General features: G+C 42.6%; 1 protein-coding gene across 2 annotated transcripts in view; it reads left to right on the top strand.

Moving 5' to 3' along the window:
- Positions 1–25,544, top strand: part of pdhx (pyruvate dehydrogenase complex component X) — a 213,990-nt gene extending 188,446 nt beyond the window's left edge. For both annotated transcript variants that reach the window (XM_072591847.1, XM_072591846.1), the window contains 2 exons: positions 21,506–21,570; positions 25,110–25,544. In XM_072591847.1, coding sequence (XP_072447948.1) covers positions 21,506–21,570; positions 25,110–25,374 — 330 coding nt within the window. In that variant the 3' untranslated portion in view covers positions 25,375–25,544. The remainder of the gene's footprint in view (positions 1–21,505; positions 21,571–25,109) is intronic.
- The last annotated feature ends 2,440 nt before the right edge of the window (positions 25,545–27,984 follow it).

The following is a 27,984-nucleotide window of genomic DNA, read 5'->3' as shown; positions in this document are numbered from 1 at the left end:
AATTCCCCACTACCAACATTCCTGATGGTTGCCATTGACCAGAAACTGAAATGGACTCACCATATAAATACAGTGGCCACAGAAGCAAATCAGAGGCTACCAAAACAGCAGCGGCTATTTTGCTTCCTGACTCCCCAGGACCTGTCCACCAACTACACTGCAAAGCCAAGAGTTTGATGGAATACCTACTACTAGATTGGATGAGTACAGCTCCAACAACACTCAAGAAGCTTGGCACATCCAGGACAAAGCAGCCCATTTAATTGGTAGCACAGCCACTCCATCTGACAGGAACGCTCAATAGCAGCTGTGTGTATGAGCTACAAAAGGCACTGCAGAAACTCACCAAGGCAGCACCTTCCAAACCCTGATCACTTCCATCGAGAAGGATCAAGGCAGCCATTTGTGTGAACACCATAACCTCCAAGCCACTCACCATCCTGACTTGGAAATATATCAATCTTCCTTCTCTGTCGCTGGGTTAAGATCCGGGAATTCCTCCCCTCAAGTCATTGTGGGTCTGCCTGCCCTGACACGGTTCAAGAAGGCCGCTCATCACCACATCCAGGGCAACCAAGGACGGACAATAAATGCTGGCCAGCCAGCAGCACCCACATCCCATGAGAATTTTAAAAATGCATCATTTGTATGTGATACAGTAAGAATACTATCAAATAATTCTGTTATTATAAGTGTAATTTTTGTTTAAAATTTATTTTTAGAAAGCTGGCATTTAAGCTTATCAGTGGGAATGTTGTTAATCCTGCAAAGTGGAGCTGTACCCTGTTTCAGGTACCCAAGATAGGCGTCATTAATCCCAAATGCAAAAGGGTGTAAGTTTAGTGTAGTCAAGTTTCTTTAAACATCAACATTCCCTCCCAACTCTTATACTCAATGCTCTAACCAATAAAGGAAAGCATAACAAAGACCACCACTATCCTACCTACCCGCAACTCCACTTTCAAGGAACTATGAGCCTGTGGTCCAAGGTCTCTTTGTTCAGCAACACTCCTTAGGACTTTACCATTAAGTGTGTAAACCCTGCCTTGATTTGCCCAAAATGTAGCACCTTACATTTATGTAAATTAAACTGCCATTCCTCGGACAATTTACCCATCTGATTGAGGCCTCTTTTTGTACTCTGAGGTAAACACCTTTGCTGTTCACTGCACCACCAATTGTGGTGTCATCTGCAAACATACAAACCATGCCTCCCGTATTCATGTCCAAACCATTTTAATATATATATATATATATATGTATAGCACTGATCCTTGTAGCACACTACTGGTCACAGGCCTCCTGTCTAATTTCTTACTAACTCCACTACATTCAGTACTATTTCCTTTATAGCTCAACTCCTGCTTGTACTGCTATGTGACATGCAAGCTGTACTGTTCATTTAATACCTTCAAGTTCCTATATTCTCCATTTGATTTGTTCTCCCTCTCTAATCAATCCTTTTATTACTGGGATGTGTGTTTATAAAATTCTTGATCAATGTTACTTGCCAATTTTTGTTTTTAATTTCATCAGGCTTTCTAAATTTTTTTTGTATCTTTGTATTTGATGTTTTCATTTATATTATTCAACTTGATTTCTTGAATACTACTTTAATTTTCAGTTATTTTTCAATTCACTAATTCCTAATCGCCTGTCTTCTTTTGTTTGTATCCCCTTTCCTTCAAGTTTTTCAGTTGGTTTATTTGGAATACTTCCACTTTTAATCTCTTGATTCTTAGTCAAACACCTTTTATAATTGACTGTTCCCTTGCCAAATACCTCTATCATTTTCTGCTCCCTAGCCAAATGTCTTTATTGCTAACTTCCTCTCCTTTTTATCTTCTGTACCAAACATGAAAATGTTATGGTTACCATTTCTAAAATGTTTCTCTACTCATCTATCACACACCCGTACCTCACACTTTATCTGTTTGGCTGGCAGTTTTACTTATTTTAGTCCATCCTCCTTTTGATATGTTTTATTTTGTCTTATCCTACTGTTCTTTCTACCCAAGTTATGTTTCCTCACCATTTGCCCTATTGGATTCATATAAACCTTGCATTATGCCCACAACTCTCCTATCAGGCGGATTGGTCTGTTCCCCGGTAGAATCGCCAGGAATCAGAAACGTTACCTCACACACCACATTTCCATTGTGCATCAGACCTCCTGGTCTTCAAGGTCCGATATTGTACATCCTGAGATTGAACAGGAGAAACTCATGAAACTCCCTTTACAAAGCTAGGTGTATTCAGCTTAAGTTATGTCATTTTGTTCATACCCCTTCCCTCGCTCTAAAATGTTTTGTACCTGCTCCATGTTGATCTATGCTCAGTCTCCTGGGTGATACATATTGTGACTGCTAAAGGATCTGGCTATTCTCCTGACTATCGAATTCTATATTACTACTGAACTTCTACACTTCATTCCTACTCCCTTGGAACCAACTTGGCACAGTGCCATGGATTTGGATTTGGTTGTGGTTGCCATGCACCCAAGTCGCTGCCAACAGGTATCTAGTACAAAAAAAAAGAGCATGCTGGATAAACTCTATAGGTCTTTGGTGAGGGAAATAGAAGTAATGTTTTGAGTGCAAATACTCTTCTTCAGAATGCCCGTTTGTCGCTTGATATGATACCTGTACTGCCTTCAAGTTCACCTTTCCAGCCCTGATCACTGGTGAACCACTTTGCTTCCACAAAACCCATCAGCCTGGAGGTGACAACACCAGACTGTTACCATTTGTGTCTCAAGTACAGGAATATTAACCTTGATTGAAGATACTTCCTGTCTACATCATCATCTCAGAACACACAGCGTCCAGGATTGCCATACCAATTGGTTGATGCTACATGCTACCTAAACACTTTCCTGTTGACTGTTTACCATGATGAAAGTCAGCATCTCAGTTATTTATCCCCCATGCACATGTATTTAATTTTTTTTTAAATGTTTATTTTAAATTTGCTGCAAAAGATTATTGCTGGTGACTGGGTAATTGTAACCTGTCCTTAACCTGAGATTACAGCAGCTGCCTGGACCTGACTTGTCAGTTATAAAATCCTTCCTTTGTTATTTTTCAAGAACTGTAGGATATGGAATTAAACAAGTATGCTCCATTCACAGGGACTGTCATGAAGTCTGAAATCCTCCAAATAGAGAAAGGCTGAGTACTTACTGTGGTGCCTCAATACTGCCTCGTTGTTTTGTTTTGTACTTGAAAGCTGATGATCATTTGTGCTGTTATAAAACACTTTAACATTTCCTATCCACAGCAGAACTCCTTCCAGTCATGTGTAGAATTACTATGTCATCTATAGGTACCTTAACTTAAGCAATAGGAGTTTTTAAATTAAGCTGAATTGAATTCATTTTTTACTATCAACTAAGAATCTATACTCATTTCCTTCCTGTCTGGAAAGGAAATTCTGGAATTTGGAAAATCTGGAAATTCCAATCATCCTATGCACAACTATCTTAAGTATATATTGCCATTTGTTTTAACAACTGATCACTTGTGTATATGGATGTTAAAAGGCTAACATTTAACATTGGGTAAATCTGTAACATTGTTGATTGATTTATGTTAGTCATACAAAGTTCAGACCAATGAGATCCTAAAGCCTACTTCCTGCCTACTTCTGGGTATTTGCTGAAGAAACCTCATTAAATTAAGTTGGGAGCATGTTGCAGATCCAACTGAATTCCTGAACTCTGGTTATTTTTTTTAAGCTTAAAATAAACGGGAAGCAAACCCAGCACGGCCACCAGCCCAGAAGCAGCAACTCACCCCTCAACGTGAACTAACATAAGAGAAGGGTGAACAGAATAGAGAATGATCTTGCACAGATTAGTGATTTGGAGCAATGCATACTGATTTACTGTACACTGGTTGTGTACCTTCTTCATTGCCCAAGTTCAACGCAACTGTGTAAGTTGATGGTGTCAACCCATGTACGTACATGAATAAATGGGCAGTGAAATTCTGAAAACTTGAGTGCTTAAAAAAAAATTCAACATGTTACTTATAGAAAAATATTGGGCTAGCAACACATCCCCAACAGAAGAACCAGGGTGTACTGTATTTTGTTTTTGTTTAGAAAAGCTTATTCACTCATGGGATATGGGTGTCACCAACTAGGACAGCATTTATTGCCCATTCTGAGCTGCCCAAAAAGTCCATGTCCTTAGGTACATTAGAGCCACTGCAGGCCATGTCCTTAGGTCGACCCACAATGCCATTAGGGAGTCAGTTCTAGGGCTTTGACCTGTGACACTGAAAGAACAGACGTAGTTCCAAGTCAGGATGGTGAGTGGCTTAGAGGGGAACCTCCAGATAGTGGTGTTCCCCATGGATACTTTTCAATATCTTTAATGTTACTGAGGAGGTGAATAACCACAAGTAGATGAAAAGAAAACTGAAACTTCTTGATTAGTTTATTTAGCTGAATGTCAGCAAGTATTGACCTGAACTCACTAGACCCATTCTTATTCATCCACTTGGAGCCACTGCATTTTTGTCCCTCCACAGTTACCTCTGGTGTCCCCAAAAGGTCTAAGATTGACGATTTCTGTTTTTCATTAATATTCTGCCCTTGGTATATTTGAAAACGCGACATTTACTGACAGCACCCAAACTCCCCTCACTATCACCATTCTCACCTCTGAACTGCTTGTATGACAACTAATACTGAATGAGCAGGAATTTCCTGCAACTATATATCTGAAAGAAAGAAGCCATTTGTCTTCACTCTTTACTGCATATGTCCTTTCCTAGCAACCACATTGAACCCCCTCCATAAACATTTTGTGACAGGATTTTGTATACCCTTAGATGCCCTGTGGTGTTGATCAATGTATCTGTATTCTCCTTCAACTCTGGTCTCTTACATATTGCTGACTTCAATCATTCCACTATTAATGATCACATTTGCCCTTGAGTCCGAAACTGGAATTTCCTCACTAAACCGCACTGTCTCTTTCCCCATTTAAATTGGTCCTTTAAAAACTACCTCTAACCAAACTTTTGGTCCGGTGTCCTGATGTGTTGGCTTGATATCAAAATTATGCAGAGATCGTGTTGGGAGTGGAGCTAGTTGGATTGCTCTTCAGAAAAGTTGACAGATTTGATGGGTTTAAATGGCCTCCTGCTTCTTACAGATCTATGATTGTATAATGCTCTGGTGAACCATGTTGGGTACTTCAAAATGTTGAAGACGTTATTTTGTTGTTGTTCATGTGCAATCCGGGGTGTACTGCACAGTGTATCTTCACAATATAGACCTGTAATGTCTCAAGTAGATAATCTCCAAAATCTGGCCCGATCACTAAAACTGAGCCAAGAGAAGTACTATTTATACAACAGTGCCAGGCACTCCACATAGTTTTGTTTTAAAATGGAGCAGAGAGAATTTTAATGAGCATTTTTGAAGTTTTTATATTTAAGGGAATCATTTGAAGCCTGTATCAGATTTGCATACTTCTGAAATAATGTTTTTGAGTAAAATACCAGGCTGAATTACTACTATTATTTTTTTGGTTTTTGATCTGCTTCTGGTCTGAAATGTTGGACAAGGAGAAATATCAACACCACTCCCAAAAAACTGTTTTAACAAGTATTGTTGTGACTGAAGATGGTGATACCTGAACCGGGGTCACTAGAATTGGTCTTAGAGTTCCCACTTTAAAGCTTGCACGTATATCTTGCTTCATATGTAACAAAGCTATCAGTGTGACACTGAGCTTGGCAGCGCAATCCAAGAATACCACGCATCTGTAGATTAGCATACAAAGCAGTGCTGTCTGCCAGCAATTACCAGCGAATCTGAAGTCCCAGAGATTCTGAATGTGAAATACCTAGATTCTGTTGTGTTTGCCATTCCCAGTCTTGGGTATTCAAGGTTCAAGAGCCTTCCTGGTAGTTTGAATTAAACAAAAAAAAAGGTTTTATTTTTGGTTGCTTGCTTCTCTGCTTCCTTCACTGACCTCATCTCACCAAATTCAATCTGAAATTGCCCATACCGCTGACAGGCTGGCGTGCTGGGGTAGAAAGAAGCCTGAAACTGTATTCATGCAGATTTTGCAGATCTGCTGTGGTGGTGTTCTGTTTCCTTGTGATTTGTTTGAACAATGCGATCCTCCCATGGATTAGTTAGGGATGAGTGAGGAGTGGTCTCGACTTTACTTTCGAATAGGCATTTGGGGAGGCAATAGCTTAGTGATATTATTGCTAAATGATTAATCCTGGAACTCAGTTACTATTCTGGGGACCTGTCATGGCAGGTGATGGAATTTGAATTCAGTAAGTTTTTTTTTAATCTGGAATTAAGAATCTACTGATGTACACGAAACTGTTGCCAATTTGGAGAAAAACCCATCTGGTTTACCAATGTCTTTCAGAGAAGGGAATCTGCCATCCTTACCTGATCTGGATTACAAAGAATCGAATAGTCATTTATAGGCACTTGAATGTTTTTACAAAAATAAGAACAGTGAAAAATAACAGAAGGCATAGATAAGACAACATCCATCTTAGTTAAGTTTATGGGTTCTAAGTTCAGGAAAAGACTGTCCTGCTGCAAGACCACAACATTCCACAGGGAACAATCTCATCGCCGCTCCCAGGAAAGAAAATGTAGCAAAATCCGCTCAAAGGAATCCTGGCTGCCAAATGCTGCGCCGAAACCACCTCATCACCAAAGCCGCCACCGCCGACCCTTGTGATGGAATCCTGGGCTGTGCCACCGAAGCAGACCACCACCAGACAAGGCTACAATAACCATAAGGAGTGGCTGCCCAAAACATCCCTGCTCCACCTCACCGACATCACTTCTGTCGATACCAGGTCCTCGTGCTCACCCCTCCATGAGTCACCACCTCTATGTCACCGCCAGAGTCCGGCTCCGGGCTCACCAGCTGCCGCCATGCTCTGGACCCTGACGAAGCTGAATTCCAAACCTTCTGCCAAAAGATGAGAGAAGAGGAAAGAAAGTCGCACAGAGTGGACAAGCCCTGGGTACAGGAGCCCAGATGCTGCATACTCCACTGTCACTCTCTTGGAGAGACACAGCAATGTAGTTGACTCTCAGTTGCCCACTGAAATGGCCTAGCAAGCCACTTCGTTCAAGGGACGTTAGGGACAGGCAATAAATGCTGGCCAGCCAGCAATGCTCACCCCCCACAATGGTTTAAACTAAGAGCTCTCTTTTAATTAATTGTGTTTTTCCCACCTTTATCCTTTACCATCAGAGGGAGGGAAGTCATCAACAGTAACTGCATGGGATTTATCCACTGAGATTGATATATCTATATCGATCAATAATTTGAAGAATATAGGGCATGCTGAGCATCCCCAAATTACCAGTTAAAGTAGATGGGGAGGACTAATGGTGCAAACAGTATTCTATGAATGATTGGACCAGGAAAGTACTAAAGAACAGAGGGATATTGGTGGGTGTATATACACAGATCCCTGAAAGTAACAGCACAGGTGGATTATGCTGTTAAGACATCTGGGATACTTGCCTTTATTAGTGCAGGGAGGGTATGCTGGAGCAGTTTAAAATGCTGGTTAGGTCACCACTGGTCACCATATATCTGGAAGGATGTGATTGTACTAGAGAGGGCACAGTGGAGATTTACCAGGATGCTGCCGTGGCTGGAAGGTCTGAGCTATGATGAAAGTTGGATAGTTTTGGGCTGTTTTCCTTGGAGCAGTGACCATTGAGTGGGAACTTGATAGAGGTGAAATTTCCCTGTTAGTGGAGGAGTCAAAAATCAAGACAACAGGTTTAAGTTAAGAGATAGAATGCTAAGACAAGAGTTCAATACATATTTTTACCAGAGGGTGGAGAGAGTCAGGAACTCTGACATCTTCTTCAAACTTGCTGACTCCCACAGGTACCTGGACTACATCTCCCCCGCCTACTGTAAAAATCCCTCTGCTTCTGCTGCATCTGCTCCCAGGAGGACCAGTTCCAACATAGAACACACCAGATGGCCTCCTTCTTTAAAGACTGCAATTTCCTCCTCCACATGGTTGATGATGCCCACCAGTGCATCTCATCCATTTTCCACACCTTGCCCTCGAACCCCATGCCTCCAACCGCAACAAGGACAAAACACCTCCCCCGCAGTCCTCACCTTCCACCCCACCAACCTCCGTATATATGGTGTCATCCGCCACCATTTACGCCACCTACAGAATGGACTCCACCACCAGAGATTTATTTCCCTCCCTACCCATCCACTTTCCATAAAGACCATTCCCTCCACAACACCCTTGTCAGGTCAACACCCTCCTCTTCCCCCACCACCACCACCCCCCCACCCAAGCCGCCAATCTATTCTCCCCTCAAAGCACCTTCCCTTGCCACTACAGGAGTTGCAAAACCTGCACCCACACTCCTTCCCCCCCCCCCCCCCCCCCCCCCTCACCTCCGTCCAAGACCCAAAAGGGCCATCCACATCCATCAGAGTTTTACCTGCACTTCCACACGTCATTTACTGTATCTGTTGCTCCTGATGTGGTCTCCTCGACATTAGGGAGACAGGATACCTACTCGCAGAGCGCCTCAGGGCACATCTCCGGGACAGCACCAACCAACCCCATCACCCCACAGCTGACCACTTCAACTCCCCCTCCCACTCCGCCAAGGAGATGCAGATCCTGGGCCGTCTCCATCACCACTCCCTAACCACCTGACGCCTGGAGGAAGAACGCCTTATCTTTCATCTCGGGACCCTCCAACCCCACAGCTGCAATGTGGATTTCACCAGTTTCCTCATTTCCCCTCCCATCCCCTTATCCCAGATCCAACCTTCCAACTCAGCACCGTCCTCATGACCTGTCCTATCTGTCTATCTTGCTTCCCACCTATCCACTCCACCTTCCTTTCTAACCTATCACCTTCACCCCCACCTCCATCCACCTATAGCACCCTTAGCTACCTTCCCCACCTCCCTTTCTCCCCCCCCCCCCCCCCCCCAACCCAAAATGTCAATTTTCCTGCTCCTTGGATGCTGTCTGACTGCTGTCCATTGCACAGCAGATGATAACGGTAAAATAAAACCAAGAACTGCAGCTGGTAGCGATCTGAATGATATAGGTGATTGTTTTCTCCAAGTTAAAAGTCACATAACACCAGGTTACAGGCACTAGCTGTTGGAGTGGAAGAAGCAATGCTCTGAAAGCTAGTGCTTCCAAATAAACCTGTTGGACTATAACCTGGTATTGTGTGATTTTTAACCTTGTAATAATTTAATAACTGTCATGACTTGGATAACCTCCTAGGGATTGGTTATAATTTTACAGAAGTTTAATTGTGAAAAACAAAGTAAAACTGTTACAGCATGTGAACATAACCAGAAACTACTGAGCATGCTGATTCAGACCGTGATTCCTCCAAAAGAATAGAAATTACACGAATCAAATGGACATTTCTAGCTTTCTGCTCCTAGGTATGAAAGTGGCCAATCCTAGTCAGATTTAATTCAGTAAAGAGTTATTTCTGCGTTTTGAGGTTTTGGAAGTATCGATCTTTTATCAAGGAGGAAGGGATAATGCAGATAAGAATTAGGATTCCAGACCTCCCATTTAAAGCAAACATTACAGATTCGGTAGAAAATGCACAGGATGGAGTAAGTAAGCATTCTGCCCACAGGCTTCTGCTAATAGCTTGGTTGTCAACCTGTAGCAAGTGCACAAGAATAAAACCAATTCATTTCCCATCTCTCCCTCCCTTCATGACTCAATGCTTGCTGCAAAATTTGTGACTGAAGTTGCTCAGTCCTGTGTGTGTTCGACTGACTATCATGAGTATGTTTATTGCCACTTTGTTTTGGTGCAGTCCAATCTGTCCGGGGCAGGCAGATAACATCAGGAAAATATTGGCCACTTCTCTGTTCTCTGTCCAGTCTCTATTTAGACCTGACTTGCAGTGAATCTTTGTAATACTAGTAAGCAAGTTCAATGGAACTGCCATGCTCTTTTATTCTGTGTCCCTATTAATAAAGCTTAAGATACTGTATTGCTTTATTAACTGTATGCTCAACCTGTCCTGTCATCTTCAATGATTAATGCATGTACACACTTAGGTTCCTTTGCTCCTGTATCTCCTTCAGAGTTGTACATCTGTATTTTGTATTGTCTGTACATGTTCTTCCTACTGAAATGGATCTATTGACATTTCTTCACTTTGAACTTCATCTGCCAGCTGACCACTCATTCCACTATGACTAGCTGTGTCCTTTTTTGAAGTTTTACATTGTTTTTCTCTCAGTTCTCAACACTTCCGAGATCCATATCATCAACAAACTTTTTAAATTATCCCTGTACAAACATCTAGGTTATTTTACTACTCTTTGTGGGTTACTCAACCAATTCTGCATCCACTGTCATTTTTATTCAATGTATTATAACTTTGATGCAGTGCTGCACAGTAGACTCAGTATTTAACATTGCCCTCAAACCTCTCTCTTCGGTTTTCAAAATACTGAGTTAGTTATGATTTTCCCTTAAAAGAAAAACTACTGGCTTTTCTTACCATACATTTATCCCTTTGATTATTCATTTTGTCTGAAGATAGTGTCTAGAATAATCACCTATATCATTCAGATCTCCCGCATCTGCAGTTCTTGGTTTTATTTTACCAATATCATTGTCCATTGCACAGCAATAGCATTCCTTGGACTTACCTCCAAATGAGCTTTAAAATCTTTTACTTCCTTTCATTGCTTACTCTAATCTTCTTTCTCCTTCAATTATTTATAGCTATATTTTTCCTCTTGTTGACCCTGGCTATTCCCATTTGTTAAATGTTGTCGCTGTTGAACTGTCTCCTCTGATACTATCTATCTTTATTAACACCATTCAGCCTCTTCCATACATTCAGTGGTCTCTGACCAGTCGGAACAGCATTCTTCATTGGGATATATGACAGTTTCAGGTGCAGAAGACCATATGGTCCCTTGAGGCAGCTTCACCATTGGCCACAATTAGGACAACTGAGATTGAGATCATGTTCTACCTCAACTCCACTGTTCAGTCCAATCTCCTTATTCTTCAGTTCCGAGAAATCAAACATCTACCTGCCTCAGTCTTGAATATCTTCAGTAACAGAACTACCATGATATTATGGGATAGTGAAGGCCTCAGAATCTTAAACGTCTAAATGAAGAAATTTTTCATGAAAGTCCTCAATGTTATCTGTTATCCTGAGGCTGTGCCCTGGTTCCCTAAATTCTCACACTGAGTGTCTACTCTATCAATAATGTGCCTCTGCAGAACCTTGTATACGTTTAATAAGATCATCTCTCAAGTTATCCAAACCCCAGTGTACGGTCTGGTGCAGAGTCCTTGGGCTCCCATCAGAGAACAATCCTAACCTCATATCAGGGGCAAATCTCATGAGTCTCTATTCAAAGGCAGGAACTCCCAAGTATTGTTTCACCAAAGTTCTACACGACAGCTGCAAGACTTCCTTGTTTTTGTACTCCAGTGCCCTTGTAATAAAGACCAACATGTAATTTGCCTTCCAAATTGCTTCTTGTGCTTGCATAATAACTTTCTGTTCCTTCTACAAGTGCATCCAAGTATCTCTGAACATAAACATTTAAAAGTTACATACTTTCTAAAATAATTTTATTTTTAACTTATTTCCAACAAAGTGAATAAGTTTGTGTCCCTGCATTATATTCCCATCGAACATCCTGTTGCCCACTCTCATAACCCCGGGTCTATAGCTCTTTGTAGTCTGTGTTCTCTTCACTCCTTCTGTTTCACCTAACTCTGTGTCATTATCAAACATGGATAAATGCTCTGCCTTTTTATCTAAGTCATAAAGGTCAAACGTTAATTAAGTAGCTTGAAGCACTCCACTAGTTACAGCCCAACAACTAGATCATGCCATAGAATCACTATAGTGCGGATAGAAACCATTCGGCCCATTTAGTCTGAGCTGACCCTCCGAAAAGCATGCCACCCAGACCCCCCTCCCTACCATGTCCCCATAATTCTGCGTTTCCCATGGCTGATCCACCTAAGCTGCACATCTTTGGACAGCGGGAGGAAGCCAGAGCACACCGTGGAAACTCTGAGACACGGGGCACACTCCACATAGTCAGTCATCCAAGGCTAGAATCAAATTAAGGTCCCTGGTGCTGTGAGGCAGCAGTGCAAATCACTGTGCCACCTATGTCCTATTTATCTCTCTAATTTGCTTTCTATCCATTAACCATTCTTCTTTTCTTATTAATATATTCGCCTTACAGACTTAATGAGTCATTATTGTGTGACTAACCTTTCATGCGGCACTTTATTGACTGCCTTATGAAAATATTTACCAGTTCCCCAAATCCTAACCACTTGTTACATCATCAAAGACACTGAAATTTGTCAAATGCGACTTCTTCTTAGTAAAGTAATTTTGACTCCGTCTAATCATACTTTAATGCCCTCAATGCATTGTTAAAATCTCCTTCAATTTTCCCGCGTTACCCTCTTTCATCTAGTTTTCTTTCCTTTTGTCCCAAATGTTCTGACTCTGTTCCAAGGAAGCTGACCACGTCAATGTGTCATCAAACTAATGATGGATACATTCAGATAATACCTTTGGCTGGCTATTCCAAGATTTAGAGTCATCATTATCGAGTCTGATCCTGTCTTAATCCAAGCATTTTCCCCAAAGACTGGTGTCAGGCTCCCAGGCATCATTTCCTTGCTTTTTCTCTCCCTCCTTTCTGGAATAGCAGAATCACAATTGCTAACTTCCAATTCACTGGGATTATTCTAGCATCTATGAAGTTTTGGAAAATCATTACAAATGTATCCAGCATCTCTGAAGCTCCTATATTTTAGATATAGGATGTATACAGTCTTTTCATGCTTTAGGTTTCTGCAATACATTTTTCACGTTAATTATGTTTAGCTCTTCATTCTAATTGGATCCCTGGCCGTCACTCTCTTTGATATTACACAATCAGCCTGTTCTTTCATACGTAAAAAGTGAATTCAGTGTGAGAAATCACTGAGAGGATCTTTAACAATAAAATTAGTCCAAAGGTCAGGCAGGTTTCTTTGTTCATTGACTCGACTGGAAAGTTATGGATTTATACTGGATTGTAGTAGGACAGGATCAGACTTAACACTGATCACTCCCAATCTCGGAATGGCCAGCCAAAGGTATTATCTGAATCCATCCATCTACCAGCTTGATGACACATTGCCACAGTCAGCTTCCTTCGAAGGGAGTCAGAACATTTGGGGGAAAAAAGAGAAGATTAACTAGATGACAGGGGAAGATGGGTACTTTTCAATAGAACATTGCGTTCTGTCTCTTCCTTCCCCAAACCCCTCAGCGACGTGTACATTCAATAGCTGAGAATTATAGATTTTAACTGAAAGTCAATGCTGTTATATGCCAAAAGCAAGCCACTGTATTGCAGATGCTGAACCTCTGAAGTAAGAACAGAAATGCTGTGAATAGTCAGTAGAGTGAAACGGGCTTAGTGTCTCAGATCCATGACCTTACATCAAAATAAGGAAACCTATCAAACTGAAATTGAAGTTGCTTCCTTTGAATGGACTTACCCCTCCTGGTTTAGAATCACCTTGGTCTCTTTGCTTTGAGTTTCAAATCCAGGGAATTGAGAATTGTGGGTGAGAAATGGTAATGAGAGCATTCCCCCCCCTCCCCCCCCCCCCACCTCTTACTTTCTCCTCACCCTGATAGATAGCTTCTATAATGTTCTTTTTTGTCTCCCCTTTTCAAATCCTTTCCTATATCTTATCCAAACATCCCACAACTTTGTATTTAATTAAATGGCCTTTCATATGGAAGTTTGTCAAATGTCTTGTTGAAAGTCTAGTCTAATATTGAAACACTGCTGATCTTCAGTGTCTTTGAGCTTCTATTGTTATCTTAGCAACTGAAAAAAAAGACAACAGGGAACTAAAAGAGAAAGTCTTGCCAAAGAAACGTCAACTGGCCCTCTTTTGTTGATTTCCCCCCCCCCCCCCCTCATAATTTCTGTAATAAATTTCTGGAAAATAAAATCACCTGGACTCCCACAGAGAAAGTGGTCTTGTAATTCATGGAGCACGGTAGTTGCATTTGATACAGTGCCACACACCAGACCTTAGCAAAATTAAAATCCATGGAATGAGACAGTAATAACATGGATTGAAACATGGCTAGGAGAAAGTGAGGACTGCAGTTGCTGGAGATCAGAGTCAAAGCACCAGGTCAGGCAGCATCCAAGGAGCAGAAGAATCACTCTTTCAGGCATAAGCCCTTCAGGCTGAAAGGCTTGTGTCAGAAATGTTAACTCTCCTGCACCTTGGATATAAAATTGGCTGAGTGATAAGAAATGGTTATTAGTTGTTTTTCAGGCTGGGGGAAGGTTTGTAATGGTGTTCCCCAGGAGTCAGTGCTACGACCCTCACTTTTCCTGATACATATGTTAAAGATCTATACCTTGGAATACAGGGTACACTAACTTTTGCAGCTGATTTAGAACTTGGAAGCATTGGTGGACTGGGTAAGGAGATGCCCAGTGAGGGTGATTTTGGTCGGAAGGACATGGAAGAGGAGCAAGGGACTTGGGTACATGGGCACAAGTCATTAAAATGTGGTAGGACAGGTTGAGGGAGCAGTACAGAGTGTCTTATGCTTTATTAATAGGTGCCTGGAGTACTGGAGCAAGAAGGTCATATTGAACTTGTATGAGATACTAGTATGTCCTCCTCTAGAATGAGATATGTCCAGTTCTGGGTACCACACATGAGCAGGGTTAGGAAGGCATTGAAGAGATTGCTTAAGAGGCTGAAGAGCACGCTTCCAAGGATGAGGAATTTCTCATGCCAATAGATTGGAGAAGCTGGACTGTTCTCCTTTGGAAGAAGTGGAGAGGAAATCTGATTAAATATTCAAACTCATGAATGGTCTGGACAGAGTAAATAGGGAAGAATGTCCCCACTCCTGAAAGGATCAGGAACGGTTTGGCTCAGATTTAAAGTAATTGCTACAAGAAACAACAGTGATAATGAGAAATAACTCATTTACACAGCAAGTGGTTGATTGATAGATTCTTGTTTTCTCAAGGAATTAAGGGCTATGGGGAGAATGCGGGTAAATGGAGTTGCAATGCCCATCAGCTATGATTGAATGGCAGAGTGGACTCAATGGGCCGAATGGCCTTCCTTCCACTCCTATGTCTTATGGTTAGTGTCTGGAATGCACTAGCTGAGTGTGTGGTGGATGCAGTTTCGATCAAGACCTTCAAAAGGAAGCTAGATGGTAATTTGAAAAGAAGCATTTGGCAGGTCTACCAGGTGAAAGCATTGGGTGAGATGCTCATTTGAAGAGACAGCGCAGACATGATGTGCTGAATGGTCTCCTATGTGCTGTAATAATTGTGCCTCACTAGCACCTCCTGTAGGGCAGTTATGGATTGCTGATAAATGCTGGGCCTGTCGACAATGCCTCCATCCTGTGAATAAATGAAAGGTTCTGCTGTGAGGTTGTGAATGATGGTTGGAGCTTTGAGCAGTACTCTGGTTTACCTGTGTCACTGCTTCATGTCTACATACATTAGTTGAAATGGTAGAAAATTTGATGATGATACCAGATGTTCCTCCTTGTAAAAACAAACTTCCCATTAACTGAAAAGAAAACTGGAAATGCCAGAAAAAAGTCATCAAATCAAGTGGTAATTGGGGAGAGAGAACCAGTTATCTTTTCAAAGTTGGTATAAAGTAAAAATGTTATAGGTTTTAAGCAATTACAAAGGCACTAAAAGCAAGGTGGGAAAGATATAATAAAGGGGAAAAGTCTTTGACAAGGTGAAAGGCTGGAGAGACAAAATGACAAAAAAGGATCATTACCATCACTGCATCCCCCAATATCAACATCCTGTGGGTTACCATTGACCAGAAACTGAATTGAACCAGTCATAAATAGTATAACTGCAAGAGTAAGTCAAAGGCTGGGAATTCTGCTTACCTCCTGATTTCCTGCAGTCTACACATTCATCTACAAAGCACAAGTCAGGAGTGTGATAGAATTCTCCACACTTGCCTGGATGAGTGCAGCTCCATCAACACTAAGGAAGCTTACCACCATCCAGGACAGAGCAGCCACTTGATTGGTGCCTCACCTTCAGCATTTAACTTCCAGTCCCTTCACCACCAATGTACAATGGCAGTAGTGTGTACCGTCCACAGTATGCACAGCAAGAATGCATCAACACTGCTTTGACAACATCTGGTAAACTGGGATCTTACTACCTAGAAAGACGAGGTCCGCAGATGCAAGTTTACTCCACCTCCTGAAAGTTCCCCTCCAAGGCCCACTCTAGTCTGACTAACTACAGTACTGTATATTGTTGCTGTGTCAAACAACTGGAACTCTCGCCCTGACAGTATTGTAGATGTGTCTACACTGAGGGGATTGCAGCGATTCAAGAAGGTGACTCCTCACCATCGAGGCAAATTGTTTTTCATTTACTCATGGGGCATGGACATTACCAGCTGGGCCTTCTCTTACTAACAATTCACAGTCAAGGAAGAGCAACAAATGCTGACCTAGCCAATGGCATCCACTTTCCTCGACATTATTATTTTAAAAAGCCATCGAGTTTAGAACTCACCCCAAAAACCATGGTTTTCTGACAAACCCAATAACCGCTTCATTTCCCTTCAAACCGAACAGACCTCCACGTGACTCCTTTGTGCATCCTCACCTGGCAAAATCCAGACTTTCTCCTGTGCAATCTCAGTTCTGACTGAGGTCTGGTATGATGCATTCTGAGTTCAATAAAATTGCAAGGCAATGTTTTCATAACATTCAAAACTCAGAATTTCACACCCGTTGCTCCCTCTCTTGTCTTCACACAGCAGCATCTTGTGTAATTCTGCTAAGGCCTTTGCAATATTGGCAGCCGACTCAGGCTAGCCCACACAAATCAGAATAGCCAGTATCAATCTCTTCAGACATCTTAGCCGAGTCCTTCTGCCAATCCCCCATTACTGTATCCAAACTAATTGCCGTTACCATGGACACAACATTCTTATGTAGATTATCTCTTGGCAGATTAATTTAGTAGCTCTGGGTGTTCCTGGATGAGATTTCAAAGCTGTTGATTTAACTTTAAACTGGAGAAGTTTTCCAGAAACTGAGTTGACAGTGAGGTAGAAGTGTTGATCTCCGTGATCACTCAAATCATGAGAAAGTGGGAAGATATCTTAACATTTTAAACAACAACGTGCGAAACGGTTCATAATATATAATATCTAGTTTGCATTATCTTTCATTGATTTTAAAATTCCGATACACAAAATAAAACACTACCTGCTTCAGATGGAGTTGATGGGGACTGACGACTGCTTCCCTGACTGTGGGCCACAATCCATTCACCATGTGTGCATTTAAAGGGAAAGGCATGAATACTAGAGTAGGAGACTCAGCGTCAGGGTCTCGCTGAACATCGTAAGATGTACTGGGGCAGGTATTACATTGTGGGGACTTTTAAGGGCCCAGTGATATACTGGGACAGGAGTTCCATTAAATGGTCTGCCTAAGTTGAGAGACACACTGGGGCAGATGTTCGCGATAAGGCTGGCTGATCACGAGGAATTTTTGCTCCAGTAATCTCTCTATGTCAGGCCTGGTTAGCTGGAGAAATAGATGCTGGAATGCGTTTTCCTTTCGGGAGATGAAAGCACTGTCAGCTGAATTACTGAGAACCATTTCATACACGGCTGGCAGACCCAAAAGGCAGGCCTTGATTGATACTTAAGCATCAAGAACATGTCGAGGCATCTTGGCACCACAGCAGTTAACTGTTTTTGTTGAATCATGTGTGCGGGACATGGATGTTTGTTTGCAGCCCCCCAGATATGTTGCTGCTTGTCATTATCGGTTTCTGCATTTCTGTAGCCTGCTCAAAAAGGCTTGCTAATCTGACATGAAATGCAGATTTGTGCACTAATCCTTTGTAAGAGAGGCTTCAGTTCATTGCTTTGTGTGTTACTGGATGGACTACGGTCAAGTTAATGAACCTTTTCCCCACCCAGCGCTATAAACATCATGAGTTCACTATAGTTAGATTGCTGAACAATTAGGTGTCTTACTGAACAAACGAATATTTACTTCTCTCAGCCACAAAAAGAGTGATTTAGGATTTAGTGTTAGTGAATGACATAATGACTCTAAACTAGTGTGTGAATCATCTCACCGACAGACCATGGCAGGCATATTGTTCAGATTTCTCAATAGGAAGTGCCATTCAGGTATTTACAAACATTGGGAAAAGAAAATACCTAATGAAAACCTAATGCGTAATGTTCAGTGACATTGAACAGCAGAAGACCGAACCCAATTCCAGGTGGCACTTGAGATAACTTAAAATACTTTCTCTGAGTTAAGAAATATAGCAGTTGGTCATCTTTGAAGGTTAGATTGGCAGCTTAATGAAAGAACATTGGAGTATGGGTTTAAAGTGGTGTGGTTACAGTGCATCATGGACTGGCAACAGACAGTAGGTGCAGAAGTGGGCCATTCGGCCCTTTGAGCTAGCACCACCATTCATTATGACCGTGGCTGATCATCCACAATCAGTCTCCTGTTTCCTGCCTTATCCCCATAGCCCTTGATTCCACTTTCGTTAAGAGCTCTATCCATCTCTTTCTTGAAAGTATTCAGAGACTTGGCCCCCACTGCCTTCTGGGACACAGCATTCCATATATCCACCACTCTCTGGGTGAAGAAGTTTCTCCTCAACTCTGTTCTAAATGGCCTACCCCTTATTTTTAAACTGTGTCCTCTAGTTCAGGACTCACCCATCAGTGGAAACATGCTTCCTGCCTCCAGAGTGTCCAATCCTTGAATAATCTTATACATCTCAATCAGATCCCCTCTCATTCTTCTAAACTCAAGTGTACACAAGCCCAGTCGCTTCAGTCTTTCAACATATAATAGTACCACCGGGAATTGACCTCGTGAACCTACGCTGCACTCCCTCAATAGCCAGAATTTCCTTCCTCAAATTTGGAGACCAAAACTGCACGCAATACTCCAGGTGCAGACTCACCAGGGCCTTGTACAGTTGCAGAAGGACCTCTTTGCTCCTATACTCAATTCCTGTTGTTATGCAATCAGTACTAACTCCTTAAACCCAAGCAGCAGCCTTCTCTCACTGCAGTGAGCTTTCACAAGCTGCTTTGACACACAGCAGTCAAGGGGATAAGATGTTAGGATTAGATGAATTGGAATCGAATGTAAATAGAAGTTGCCAAATGCCCAGCAACAGGCTCTTGAAAAGGCTAGATAAAGGTGAAAATGGGCAAACAGTGAATAGCAGTAAGCCCCATGATTCAGTTGTCCCTGAAGCCATCATGAGACTAGAGGGTGGCCACGGGGATCACATTTTAAAAACAACAAAGAAATGCTGAGCCTAGTGGTGTTACTGCGGCATTGTTAATCCCAAGACCCAGGTAATGTTCTGGGGACCTGGTTTCGAATCCTGCTATGGGAAATGGTGGAATTTGATTTCAGTTTTTAAAAGTCTGGAATAAAGAGTCCAGTGATGACCATGAATCTATTCACTAATATCCTTTAGGGAAGGAAACTGCTATCCTTCCCTAGTCTGACTGACCTGTGATTCTAGATCCACAGCAATGTGGTTGATTCTTAACTGCCCTCTGGGCAATTAGGGATGGGCAGTACATATTGGCCTAGTCAGTGATGTTCACATCCTGTGCATGAATTACAAAAACAAAGTTCAAACTCCAATTGGGTTCTTCATTGTACAGGATTCTACTTTGAGAACTGTAAACAGAATATGCATGTTGTCTCTGTGGAGTGGAAGAGGTGAATTTGTATATATTGTAGCTGGGAGAATGTCAATGAAAGGCAATGAGACACCAGGTTGTTGGCAGAGTGCACAAAAAATATTTCCAGCAAGTGCAGGGGGAGCTGGGACATGTGCGTGGTGGTGATCAGAGGCTGGAATGGCTAAATGATGGAGGGAGGGTACAGAGATTGAAGCTGAGGGCAGAGCCTCACTACCTGTGTAAGTGGAGAGGCAGCAAATAGCATAGATAAGATTGAGACTCCCCTCAAGAGCAACGTGAGGACTATCTTAGTTTATGAAATGGGAGGCCATTTTAGAAACTTTGGTGATGACAGTGGAGAAACTGAATGAAGCAATGGCAACTTTGTTTCTTTCTATACTTCCTCCCGTAATCGACCTTGGCAGTAGGGTCCAATGGGCTTGTATAGATATCTCAGAAATATCCAAGCAACGGTGATTATAATGAATGAGTCCAAAGAGAGAGGGAAGAAATAGACCACAAAGATGGTAAGTGGAAATGGGAAACATGATCAATGAGATTCTCCTGGTTGTGACAAGCAAGAGTTAGCATCAACATCATCAATGTAGTGGAGATAAGATCAGTATAACAATGAGTTCTGTATATCCTACCAAAACCAGATATAATGAGAGATTATACAGGTATTCATAGCATCACTTTTATGAGGGAAGTAAGTGGAGGTGGAAGAGAAGCTGTCAAGGTCCAAACAAGCTCAACAAAGCAGAGGAATAGTAAGGTTGCTTTTCAGTGAAGGTGTAGCAAACCCAGCAACCATTCCATCCAACACACAGTTCCAGTACGTTGCAATGACAAAATAAAAAAGACACATAAAATGGAGTGGTCGAAACAGCACAGAGCACCTGAAGCATCACCATTGTAGGCTTGGAGTGTCTGGACCAAGTGTATAGTGTTGAGGTGAGAGGATGCAGTGGGACAGGTTTCCTGTTGCTTTATCTAGGAGACAGAGGGACGTTGTGTGGGCTGTAGGATTCCATTGGGATAGGAGGCATTGGCTGTGGGTGAGTTCCAAGAAAAAGTGATGATATGAAACAAGACAGAATCTGGGAAATGATAGAGTTGCAAAGAGGTGGGGATGGGAGTCATACAGTTGATCGTATAGGCAGTCCCATCACACAGCCTTGCCACAAGTTTGTGGATGATGGATTGGAGCTGAAAGAGACAATTAGGCAGGGTGAGTAAGCTAAGGAATCACACCCACCTGGCCATGAATCTGACCATAAATATTTGTGAAGCCATTGTGTAATATTTCACTCCGGTTCATTTTGCTAAAGTATAAGATGAGATTGGTATGATCTGGATCTTATAGATCAAAATGGGAATATCTTACCAAGATCTTTCAAAGAAAATTTTATTTTCCATTCTGTTTCTAAACAGCCGCTAACAATTGAATATCAGTCTCCAATTAGTTCCTTTGCTACTTGTTGTCTAACTGATTTTAATTTAGTCCATTCTGTTAGTTCAAATTGTGTTTACGAGAAGTTTGTGATGTTACTGAGAATAGAGAGAAACACTTTGCTCTTTGTTTGCTGCGGAATTCTCTCTCCAGCACATACTTCACAGTCAAATTACTGCAGAATGAATTAACAGTCATGTTTATCATTCCATTCCAGACACTTGCAAAGAAAGCAAAAGCAGGAAAACTGCGACCGGAGGAATATCAGGGAGGATCGTTCAGGTAAAACACCAGCATTTTGACCTCAGTCATTCCACCTTTATTTGTATTTATTAAAACACTGGGAGTCTGCAGTTGTGTTGAGTTTGGACATGTTTGGTTTTCCTGGAACCTTTTTCTTGCAGTTTTGTTCTCAGTTCTTTATTGACTGTGTACCCACATTGTGAGTAGTAAGCGATTCCATGGCCTGTTAAAAAAAACTCCGTAAAATCAAACAGCCTGTCCAGCATACTTTGCATGTACCACGAGTTGTCTGGGTGATTACTGCTTGGTAATTGACCAGTAAAGGTATCCTGCATGGTCATGCTGCCAGCTCCCCTTAGACTCCTAGAGAAATAAAGCTTGTTGAGGCTAGCACAACCATTGCCAAAGAAAGTGAGGTGCACACAATATAAAATACATACCACATTTCACCCTCTGAATGTTTTCTAATGAAGTAGTCACTTAGTTAAAACCTCCTCTGCAGCAATGTCAATGTATTTAGATATCCTTCCCTCATGCCCCTGGTTTCAAGAAGTTAGAACACTTGGAAAATATTTTAGACTCACATTGTCCACATTATCAACCATTAATTACATCTCCACCCCGTCTGCAGAGTTCACACGCTGATCACAGATTCGCGGAGGGGAGGGGAGGGGGGGGGGAGAGAGGGTTGGACACAGCGAGAGAAGAGGGAAGGGAGGAGATGGGCAGGGAGATGTGGAGGGAGAATAAGCAGAGAGGAAAAGGGCAGTGGGTGCTGGCCGAGACACAGGCAGGGGAAAGAGCAGCAGGAGATTGGAGGGGGTGGGTAGAAGGGGAGAGGTGGGTGAAAGGGAAAGGAGGGATACAGGCAGAGAGGGAGGAAGGGAGAGGGGTGGTCAGAGAGGGACACCTGACTGTACCCCCACCCACTGCAGACCTGACACATCCCGACCCCACCCATCTCACACCAGGTCTGAGCTCCCCAGCCAACGAGACGTGAGCACTCCTTTTTTTCTCCCACCCCCCCCAAACACACACACTCACACTCACTTACCCTTCACCTACTCCTGACCTGACATCCACCCTTCCCACCCCCTCAACGCAACATGCACTCTCACCCAACCTCCCATCCCTGGACACCATTTAAATTTCTCGTTGCCATCATCATCAAAGACCCCTTCCCACGTCAGTAATGCTCTCCTACAACCTCTTCCGTCAGGCAGAAGATACAGAAACTTGAACACGCCCACCAACAGGTTCAAAAATAGCTTCTTCTCTGCCATTGTTCGACTACTGAATGGACTCTCTAACTTTAAATAATGCTGATTTTGCTAATGTTGATCTTGCCTCACATGCATGTCCTGGGCTGCATAACCTGTATCCCTCACTTTGACCCAGTTTTTATCACTCGATGGTCTATCTGTATGTCCTTGTTTACTGTGATCTGCCTGTACTGCTTTCACACACAGCTCTTCACTGTCCTTAGGTACATGTGACAATGAACGGGTATAAGAGGTACAGTTAGTGAGTTTGCAGATTACATCAAAATTGGATGTGTAGTAGACAGCGAAGAGGGTTACCTCAGATTACAACAGGATCTGGATCAGATGGGCCAATGGGCTGAGGAGTGGCAAATGGAGTTTAATTCAGATAAATGCGAGGTGCTGCATTTTGGGAAAGCTAATCTTAGCAGGAGTTATACACTTAATGGTAACATCCTGGGGGCTATTGCTGAACAAAGAGACCTTGGGTTGCAGGTTCATAGCTCCTTGAAAGTGGAATCGCAGGTAGATAGGATAGGGAAGAAGGCGTACGGTATGCTTTCCTTTATTGGTCAGAGTATTGAATACAGGAGTTGGGAGGTCATGTTGCAGCTGTACAGGACATTGGCTAGGCCACTGTTTGAATATTGCATGCAATTCTGGTCTCCTTCCTATCGGAAAGATGTTGTGAAACTTGAAAGGGTTCAGAAAAGATTTACGAGGATGTTGCCAGGGTTGGAGGATCTGAGCTACAGGGAGAGGCTGAACAGGCTGGGGCTGTTTTCCCTGGAGCGTAGGAGGCTGAGGGGTGACTTTATAGAGGTTTACAAAATTATGAGGGGCATGGATAGGATAAATAGGCAAAGTCTTTTCCCTGGGGTCGGGGAGTCCAGAACTAGAGGGCATAGGTTTAGGGTGAGAGGGGAAAGATATAAAAGAGACCTAAGGGGCAACTTTTTCACACAGAGGGTGGTACGTGTTTGGAATGAGCTGCCAGAGGATGTGATGGAGGCTGGTACAATTGCAACATTTAAGAGGCATTTGGATGGGTATATGAATAGGAAGGTTTTGGAGGGATATGGGCCGGGTGGGACTAGATTGAGTTGGGATATCTGATCGGCGTGGACGGGTTGGACCGAAGGGTCTGTTTCTATGCTGTACATCTCTATAGCTCTATGACCTTAATGCCCAACCTACCCTACCTCCGCCAGACCCAATTTCTATCACCTGCCCAACATTACCTCAGCATCTTCTCGGTCCCCTAGGCAACTTTCACCCTGGTTCCCTACTTCCTGGTGCCCTACCCACAAATCCACTTTGCATGTTCCCCTCTTACCCATCTGGCTCTCTGCTCTCCATTGCACATTAACCAGTCTCTGATCTTATGTTTGTACTGTTTGACAGCAGCTGTCGAAGTGGCTGAGAGAGACTTGGGAGCTCTGGCTGTTGTGAATGTGGAGAGAGGGTGTAGTTTCCTTCCTCTGACAGTTCTACACTCTGAAGGAACTGTTAGAATGGAATACAGCTCCATATTTCGCAGAGCCCGGAGCAGAATCTCCCTTCAGAAATGTAGAGCTCCCTCCTTTCGTGAAAAGAAGGGGCTAAGTGGCAATCTGCATGAGATTGGGCCAAGTTTTCCAAGGTGTGGCAACGTTTATGCAGAACAGCAAACTTTTCAGTCAGAACGAGATATTGTAGACAATTACATGACTCATTGTGAAGGGGTAGATGAAACGCGCTGAAGGAACTTATTCATCAGAACCATCGTCTAATCTTTAATGCATTAAATATTTTACCGGCTGCATGCTAAAATTAGAGTAAAGCTAATATCTAATAAAGATTATAAATCACTGTGTAGACTGAAAAGGGCAGGTTTAGGAACTTCAAAGTTCCTAGTAACAAACATCTGCCTGGCGGGAGTGAGATTGTAGTATCCTGGGGCCGAAAAATCGTGCTGGAAAAACAGCAGGCCAGGCAGCATCCGAGGAGCAGAAGAATCGATGTTTTGGGCACAAGCCCTTCTTCAGGAAGGGTTGAAGTCCCCCCACCAGCTCATCTGGAATTTCAAGGATAGATGGTTAAGATTCTCTCTTTCTGGGGATGACCATTGCCTGGTAGATGTGTGGGATGAATGATGATTAGCTGTTTGGGCATTTACTTTGAGCGCAGAATTCAATACAGGAGCAAGCACTGAGCTTTGTTATACACAGCTGACTGAGCTCGATTGACAGAAGTTGCTCACTGACTTAAGGCAAGGTGTTTAAACTCCCTGGAAGAATAACAGATACTGATTTTGTTTTTGTTCTGCTTTCTCAGCATCTCCAATTTGGGAATGTTTGGAATCAGCGGTTTCAGTGCCATCATTAATCCACCGCAGGCTTGCATCCTAGCCATCGGGCAGTCCCGCCATGACCTAACCATTTCCGAAGATGACAAAGGCAACCGCACCCTCTGTCGGAAGGACATGATGACTGTCACCCTGTCCAGCGATGGCCGGCTGGTGGACGATGAGCTTGCATCTCAGTTTTTGGAGAGCTTCAAGCTTAACCTGGAAAATCCAAAGTTATTAGCTGTGTTCTAGGCTGCACCTCACCATACAAGGGATTAGAGATGTTACATGGAAGACATTGTACTTATAAAGCAGAATTTATTTTATTTTTAGTCTTGTGACAATGCAGGTGAATGCCAATCCTGCCTTTACTGCATCCTGTGTGTAAGGCCAAATAAAATAACTGTTTGTTATTTGTTTCATTGGGTTGCCATCTTCATCTCATTATCACTACAGCCAGCTTCGGTCTGCCTGGTGGCAGTGAAAAACCCAGTCTGAGTTCAACTTGTCCAGAAGACTCCGTGTTCCCTCAATCTTTCTCCAAATAAACTGCTGACCATTCACCTTCTCCTTTCTCCCAGCGTTGGATGGTGTTGTTATTGGTTCAGATGTTGTTCTTCCTCTCCTTCAAATCTACCATCATTCCTGCTTCTTAACAAAAAAAAAACAACGGCCTGCCTGGTACAGTTTAAATAGGCGGTGAGTAGGGTTTTTTTTCTGTCACTGATATTTCAGTGTCGCGTTGGGTGGATGGCAAGACAGTGCTGAAACCTGTAAATCAAACTTTCAGGTCTCAAGCCAAAGGCACCAGCTCCTGTAACTAAAGGAATCACAAGTGAGCTGTCATGAAGTCAATGGCTATAATCCACTCTGTACATTTCATCTACAAACAAGTTGCACCAACAATCAAACGGTCTTTTTTTTAATCCCCACTCATCCCTGAAAAGAAAGAAACACTTGCATTTATGAAGTGCCTTTTGCATCTTCAGGATATCCCGAAGCACTTCACAAACTGCAGTTCCAAAACAAAAATCTGATTGGTTGTTAAACAAGAAAGGCAGCAGCCCGAGAGTGTACAGCAAGTTTACACAAGCTGCAATACGATCCCGAGTCAGTAAACGAGAGTGCTGGGAACTCAGCTCTTGCAGAAATGGCCAAAATACCTGGCTTTGTCTTACAAACGGGTCAGTGAGCGTCCAGGATTCCCATTACCATTTAGTGACTCTGCACTTCCATCCGTACTATGTCGATGCCAAGCTCCTGAACAGTGAAGGAGCTGGTTTGTTCTGTCTATAAATCGAGAATAATAGAGACAAGAGCGAGTTAACAAAAGACAAACACAATCAAAGGCTTTACAGACCTAAAATCACAAATGCCAAGCCAGGATAGTATAACTGTCTTGATTACTTTAATTCCCATCAGCCAACTATTTGACATAATTGTACAGAACTGTTCCTGTGTTCATTCAAATTGAAATTTGAGTGACTTAGCCTATGACTGGACATTATTAGCTATAGTTATAAATGACCTGGTGCATATTTAACAGAGGTTAACAGCCCTGCTGGAATGTAGTGAAAGGTTATCAGACTTTGAGACATCTAGGCCAAGACTGAGGATTGAACCCTGAAGCTGGATTTGTGTCTCTTGCTCCCCCTCCCCCTCCCCCTCCCCCAGTAGGTTGTTAAAGGAAGTAGGGGTGGAGACAACAAAATGGCTTGCCTTAATGGCCCAGAAATGTCAACTAGACAGCCATTTCTGCAAGTAGATTGGAGTTGTGTGACAGAACTGTACAGAAAGCAAGATGTACCTGACTCTGAGAGTTATCCAGGAATTTGAAATTTAAACATCACAAGGAGGCTAGAAGTTACAACTTGTACCTCATCAGGACGAGGATGTTTGTGGAAAGAAAAAGACACCTTTTTATATTTTTTTCTTTTTCCTTATTCTTTCCCCAGCACCCATGTTGTGTGTGTGCAGGTGTGAGACACAAGGTGTACGAATGTTTATTCAATTTCCACCACCAGGAAGATAGGAAAAACACCCGAGTGGCCAGTGACAAGCACTGCCCTTTACATCAAAGGGCAATGCTGTGTGATCAAAACAGTGAAGGGGAGGGAGGCACCTTTTTATATATTTTTTTTTTCTTTTTTCCCAACCAGCTCTTTTTTTTTTTTTTTAATTTAACCCCCACACTACCGCCTAAGTGCGGTAGTGCTTATTTTTATTCCCCAGCACCCATGGTGTGTGTAGATGTGCGACACAGTGAAAGACACAAAGTGCACAAATCTTCATTCAATTTCCACCACCAGGAAGATATGAAAAATACCCGAGTGGCCAGTGACAAGCACTGCCCTTTACATCAAAGGGCAATGCTGTGTGATCAAAACAGTGAAGGGGAGGGAGGCACCTTTTTATACAGAATTAGAAGAGTCTGCTGATTGGTTGTGCCATAAGTGTCCTGATGATGACATCAAAAACTTAAATGTCAATCTTAGTTCTCAGAGAGATTGTGATTGATCAGGCCATTGTCATGGGACGCAGCAGAGTCCAGCAATTGGCCTTGACTTTTTTTAAAGGTGTAAGTACAGATTTCTTTACCCTACAGAAGAGGGTCTTGAGGATTTCAGTATGTAGCTTCCAGCAAGTGCAAATACATCATTCTATGAGGTTAGCTGATGACCTAGAATTGGTTCCAGTGTAACTCAGTACAAGGCTGGATCCCGCCTCAGGCAACTGTCTGTGTGGAGTTTGCACATTCTCCCCGTGTCTGTGTGGGTTTCCTCCGGGTGCTCCGGTTTCCTCCCACAGTCCAAAGATGTGCAGGTTAGGTGAATTGGCCATGCTAAATTGCCCGTAGTGTTA

This window comes from Chiloscyllium punctatum, chromosome 22, assembly GCF_047496795.1.
Source record: "Chiloscyllium punctatum isolate Juve2018m chromosome 22, sChiPun1.3, whole genome shotgun sequence".
NCBI lineage: Eukaryota > Metazoa > Chordata > Chondrichthyes > Orectolobiformes > Hemiscylliidae > Chiloscyllium > Chiloscyllium punctatum.
Note: the sequence above shows the minus strand (reverse complement) of the source record. Positions and strands in the feature narration are given on the sequence as shown.